The sequence below is a fragment of the Epinephelus lanceolatus genome, chromosome 1 (assembly GCF_041903045.1).
Source record: "Epinephelus lanceolatus isolate andai-2023 chromosome 1, ASM4190304v1, whole genome shotgun sequence".
NCBI lineage: Eukaryota > Metazoa > Chordata > Actinopteri > Perciformes > Serranidae > Epinephelus > Epinephelus lanceolatus.
Genome location: NC_135734.1, coordinates 49,355,638 through 49,361,560, shown reverse-complemented (window position 1 = coordinate 49,361,560; position 5,923 = coordinate 49,355,638). Strand labels below are relative to the sequence as shown.

Here is a 5,923-nt window from a genome sequence, read left to right as displayed (position 1 = left end):
AAATAAAAGCTTGAGATGGTCAGACTGTGTTTATAGAATCAAATAACGAATTAAAACCAACTTATTGGGAGAAACTGACACTTGAACATACATTAGCATGATGTCTTAGTTTAAACATGATTGAGCTAACTGGAGTAGTTTCATGTTGTATCCGACAACGGGAGGCTTTTAACAGATGACGTCCTGATGTTAGCTTTGCTGCTGCTGCAGGCAGTGATGCTTTCTAGGCATCATGATTTCCCAAAACTGAATAAATACCAAACATTGCAACACAAAACTGCTTTGCTAGCTCAATCATGTTGTAACTAAGACATCCACTGGAAAAAAATATTTTTTTCACGGACCGTTTAAGAGGTAATGAGTCAATACAGACACCGCTAACGGGGCTAACAGCTAACGGTTAGCCCCGCTAATCTACGATAACCATATTATTATTTACAAAACGTGCACACAGCAATAGTAATGTTTGTTCAAGCATTGTGTTTATAGACTTTATAAACATCAGATTAGTCTAAACGGTGATATAGTGACGTGAAAAATATGAGATATTCATATGTAGCTAAACTCTGCTGGTTTTCTACCCGGAAGTATTTGTTAACAACAAGGCGATTCCCTCCGAAGGGACGCTAACGACTCAAAGTACATGTCAAATAAAATTTCTCCAAACATGTTTCTTGTTATTTTATTTAGTTATTATCACGCTAATGTATGTTCAAGTGTTCATTTCCCCCGATAAGTTGGTTTTAATTCGTTATTTGATTCTATAAACACAGTCTGACGATCTCGAGCTTTTATTTTGGTACTTCCGGTGACCAGAAGTGTGAATTTGCATATTAGCTAAATATTTAGATTCACCCAGAACATTTAGATTTAACATCTAACATTTAGATTTAACATTTAGCATTTAGATTTAACATTTGGCATTTAGATTTAACATTTAGATTTAGATTTAATATTTAGATTTAACATTTAGATTTAGATTTAATATTTAGATTTAGATTTAGCATTTAGATTTAATATTTAGATTTAGCATTTAGATTTAACATTTAGGTGCCACATTTAATATTTAGATTTAACTATTTAATATATTTCTAAGTTAACAAATATTGCTGTAAATGTGGTAAAAGGTGATGTTAAAAAATTCACAGCACTTTTTTTTTTTAAAAAAAAAAAAACATTGTTTGAAGCTAAATGTGGCAAAATGTTGATGTTATTTTCAGCGTGAGACACTTTACAAACAGCATCCCATATGAAACATCTGTGGAGATGCGTTCATGAAATGAATGAAGAACAATGTCTCATTATGAGGAGACTGAAGAAGTACATTTTATTAAAATGCCATCAAGACCTGATAAAACTGACCAATCAAAGCAGACTGGGCTTTTTCAGGAGAAGAGCTTAAATAGACGGGTGGTCAAACTGAGCGTTTCAGACTTTGGGTGAATACCAGTACATTCAGGTTGACAGTATGAGGAAAATAATATATATTTATTTAATTAAAGAGTGAAAACAGGTTCTAGTAGAAACCCCAAATACAAGTATGAACCTATGAATAAGCATTATATGGGACCTTTAAACACCAAAATAAAAGACATCCGTGTAGTTATTGCTGCCTTTTTATGAGCCACCAATGATACTGAGACGACTTGTTACAGCCCGGACACTGATATTAGAAATTATGATTGCCAACCATTGGAAGCGGAACACATGAAAACCTCATGTATTTCACCGTCGGAACTTAATAGTGTAACATCCAGCGGAAGTAAATAAGAAAAAGGCGCCAGCCGCGTTTCCCAAATGACTGCGTTAACTTCGGGAGGCTAATATATGAATTAAACCTCGAGCCACATTTACCGTAGCCTACATTAGACAACAATGTGTTCAGTTGAGTCTCTGAGAGAGTTTGTCAACGAGCGACTAACTGCTGCTGCTGAAGAAATATTGGGAGTTTTTAAAAGAAGCATCGTCGAGTATGAGGAAGAGATCGATCGTCAGCGCAGACTGTTGGATATCGTTTTGAAGCCTGAAATAAAGTTACACAGGACAGGTGTGTAAAGTTGAATTAGGACATATTTACTGTGGTGTGTGTATATTTGCTGTAGCATGACATTAGTATGCTGTTGGTGTTGTTGTGTGTCCCTCCAGAGCTCCCACAGCAACATGTGTGTAAGGAGGAGGAGGTTGTCCCTGAGCAGCAGCTCTGTATTGAGGAGAGGAAGTCCAGTGTGGACCAAGAGGAGCCAGAGCCTCCACAGATTAAAGAGGAAGAGGAGGAAGTGTGCAGCAGTCAGGAGGGAGAGCAGCTTGTAGTGAAGCAGGACACTGATGGCTTCATGTTGACTCCTGCTGATGAGGAAAGTGAGCAGAGTGAAGATCAGACTCTGGACTTCATTCATGATGACACTCAAAGTGCAGCAGAGAAAGAGTCTGTTGTCATTATACCAGTTATAAGTTCTGTGATACCAACCAGTGAGTACCAGCTGCTCTGTCACAACTCTGATGTAGCTGAGAGCCAAGATGAGGAAGAATACCAGCATGGAGACTCAGGATCAACTAGAAACACAGAGCTTCAAGCAGAGAAAAGACATCATGAAAGTGAAATGAACAGTAACAGTCCACACACCTCTGCTGTGATAAACTTAAATACAGGTAAAAAACTTTTAAAATGTGACGTATGTGGGAAAGTTTTTGAGCGCAAGTCAAAATTGCAGAGACACCTGAACAGCCACACAGGTGAGAAGCCGTACCTTTGCAAGACCTGCGGGAAAAGATTCAGTGAGAAGTCAAGACTGGAAAGGCATTGTAGAACCCACACAGGTGAGAAGCCGTATACTTGTAAAGTATGTGGGAGAGGATTCGGACGTAATTGTCACCTGTTAGTCCACATGAGGACTCATTCAGGGGAGAAGCCGTATACTTGTAAAGTATGTGGGAGAGCTTTCAGACGTAATGGTAACTTGTTAGCCCACATGAGGACTCATTCAGGTGAGAAGCCGTATACTTGTAAAGTATGTGGGAGAGCTTTCGGACGTAATGGTTACTTGTTAGCCCACATGAGAATCCACACAGGCGAGAAGCCGTACCTTTGCAAGACCTGTGGGAAAAGATTTGGTGACGCATCAGTATTGAAAAGGCATTGTAGAATCCACACAGGTGAGAAGCCGTATACTTGTAAAGTATGTGGGAGAGCTTTCAGATGTAATGGTGACTTGTTAGTCCACATGAGGACTCATTCAGGGGAGAAGCCGTATACTTGCAAAACATGTGGGAAACACTTCAGATCTAGCAGTAACTTGACAGGCCACATGAGAACGCACACAGGTGTAAAGGTGCATCACTTGAGCACAGAGGTTCCAGTTGAAGTCACACATATACAGGAGAGAGACTGTTTACATACAAAACATGTGGCAGAGCTTTCAGAGGCCTGTTCCATAAAGCATGCTAAGAAAAGTGGGGAGTGAAGTCCAAATCCTGAATTTTAATTGAAATTGCAGGTCTGGAAAAGTTAAACTAGTGAGATAAAGAACAAAAGGAGGAGACTGCTTTAAAGTCTGAATGAATTTTATACTTGCAAGAGTCATGGAAAACCTGGAAAGGTCATGGAATTAGTCAAAATCATTATAAGTCACAGAACTTGTTTGTGTATAATGAAATTATTAGAATCATCTTCAGTGGATAACCCTCCATATAATGTAACATAATGGCAAATTCATTTTCTGAAGCTGGTGTCTTAATGTAGCTTTAATATGCGTCGATGTGTGACAGTGTTTGTTTACTATCAGGTGTGTTTTGTCATTTTCTCCCTCAGTTTGTCTCTCCCTTCCTTTGTGCCAATTATGTTTACATAGAGTTTGAATCTGATGTTTGAAAAACGCCGGGCAAGTGGGGAAAGAAAAAGAAAATTCTTCATTATGAGTCCTTGAAAAGTCATGAAAAAGTTTGGAAATATTGTCCATGAAAATGTGAGCGGAACCTGTAATTAAAAGTATGACTGATTTTGCAGTGAGCACAGTAATAAACTGATCCCAGAAGATTTGTCCTGTTGCTGTGATCTTTTGTCAGGGTGTCTACAGCTCCTTTAAAATGTCTTAAAATGTCTGAAATTAAGTTTTCTTAATATAAGGCCTTGAAAAGTCTTAAACTGTCTTAGATTCAGATTCAATAGGTCTTAAATATTTTTGGTCACATTACTGTGACAATTTTTCCAACCCGACAGACCCAATGACAGTTTACAATCATCATACAGACCAAAGAAAAATAATTTGTTTCCTTGCTGTATATCTCTGAATATTACAATAATAAGTACCATTTATGACAGCCATGAGATGGTTTTAAATTCCAGATAAGGTGGGATTAAAAAGGTCTTAAAAAATCTAAAATTTACCTTGGTTATATCTGCAGACACTGTGTTCTTTGGTGCATATGAGCAACTTGTCAACAGTGACACCAGAATGTGGGAAAAACTGTTTTGACCTTGTGCCTGTTACATCTGTGATCTGTGCCTGTAGACTGAATGAAGAAAAATGCAATGTTACTGCAGGTGTAGATGCACGCAGAAGCCACCGCCATCAGAATGCAGGTTGGCCAGAGCCAGTTTGGCCGGACCACATTTAGAGGAGGTACACTACAGCAGCTGACTTTAGAAAATGAAACCTTAATGATTTTAGTGAAGTTAAAAAAGAAAGATAACTTTGTTAGCACAGGATTTTCTTTTGTCACACTGACGATCAGAGTAACATTTCAAACATCACACACAATCCACACAGGTGAGAAGCCATTTACTTGCACAACATGTGAGAAAGCTTTGAGATGTAAAAGTAGCCTGACGACCCGGCAGAGCTTATTACAATGGGGGAAACCCAATGAGATGAAGAAAGCAGTGGCAGGTCGGCACAACTATGTTGTGAATGAACCAGAGTGGGGAGACTCCGACATAGATGAAAGTGATGACAGTATGGAGGTAAGTCAGGGTAGTGAGAGAATGAGAGAGAAAAGAGGGAATGAGTTTGTCAGTAACAGCTCAAAGAAAATCAAGGGTAGTGGAGGAAGGGAGGAGAGAAATCCGGAAGGTCTGGAGTTTAAAATTATATTGAGATTTGGCGAGGAGAGGGGAATCTCTTCAATGAGTCCGATGAAATTAACAACTGTATTGAGAAACCAGGTTGGGGATATACACTTGGCTCAGGTTTTGAGAGATGGAAATCTGTTGATTGTTTGCAGGAATGAAGAACAGAGAGATCGGGCTGGAAGTATGAAAGAAGTAGGGCGGTTTAAAGTGGAAAGTATAAGTCATGCTGCAGGAGGAAGTAAGTGGAGTTAAAGAATGATTTGGGGGGTGCCAGTTGGACTCACAATGGAGGAAATTAAATCAAATTAAAAAGGAAGAACCCTGAAAGGTGCTCGGCGGTTGCAGGTAACTTGAGAGGGAGTGAAGAAAGACAGTGAGCATGTTGTATTAGATTTTGAAGACAAAGTGCTCCCAAAGAAAGTGACTCTGGACTTTTTAAGCTGCACTGTAAGAGAGTATGTGCCAAAGCCAATGAGGTGTTACAACTGTCAAAGGTTTGGTCATACAGCCAAGACATGCAAAGGCAGAAGAAGATGTGCCAGATGTGGGGAAAATCACAAGTATAGGTCATGTGATCATGAACAACCAAAGTGCTGTAACTGTAGTGGCAATCACAGTGTGTCTTATGGGGGATGTGAAGTGGTGAAAAGGGAAAGAGAAATACATCAGGTAAGAGTTCAGAATTCGGTTCCCTGGTGGACAGATGAATGTCGTAAAATAGTGAGAGAGAGGAACAGAGCCCTCAGGTTATTAAGACAAACTCATAATGTGCAGAATTTAATCAGATACAAGCAAGCACAAGCAAGGGTTAGGAAAATTATACATAAAGCAAAAAGACAAAGCTGGCAGACCTTG

General features: G+C 39.1%; 1 protein-coding gene across 1 annotated transcript; it reads left to right on the top strand.

The window, feature by feature from the left end:
* The first annotated feature begins 1,743 nt into the window (after positions 1-1,743).
* Positions 1,744-4,031, top strand: LOC144464491 (uncharacterized). Its single transcript, XM_078171640.1, has 2 exons — positions 1,744-2,047; positions 2,146-4,031. The coding sequence occupies exons 1-2, from the start codon at positions 1,876-1,878 to the stop codon at positions 3,459-3,461; spliced, it is 1,488 nt and encodes a 495-aa protein (XP_078027766.1). The 5' UTR covers positions 1,744-1,875; the 3' UTR covers positions 3,462-4,031.
* The last annotated feature ends 1,892 nt before the right edge of the window (positions 4,032-5,923 follow it).

Coding starts and splice junctions, on each gene's coding strand:
- LOC144464491 (XM_078171640.1), top strand. CDS start 1,876: ATGTGTTCAGTTGAGTCTCTGAGAGAGTTTGTCAACGAGCGACTAACT. Junction 2,048..2,145: donor AATAAAGTTACACAGGACAG/GTGTGTAAAGTT, acceptor GTGTCCCTCCAG/AGCTCCCACAGCAACATGTG.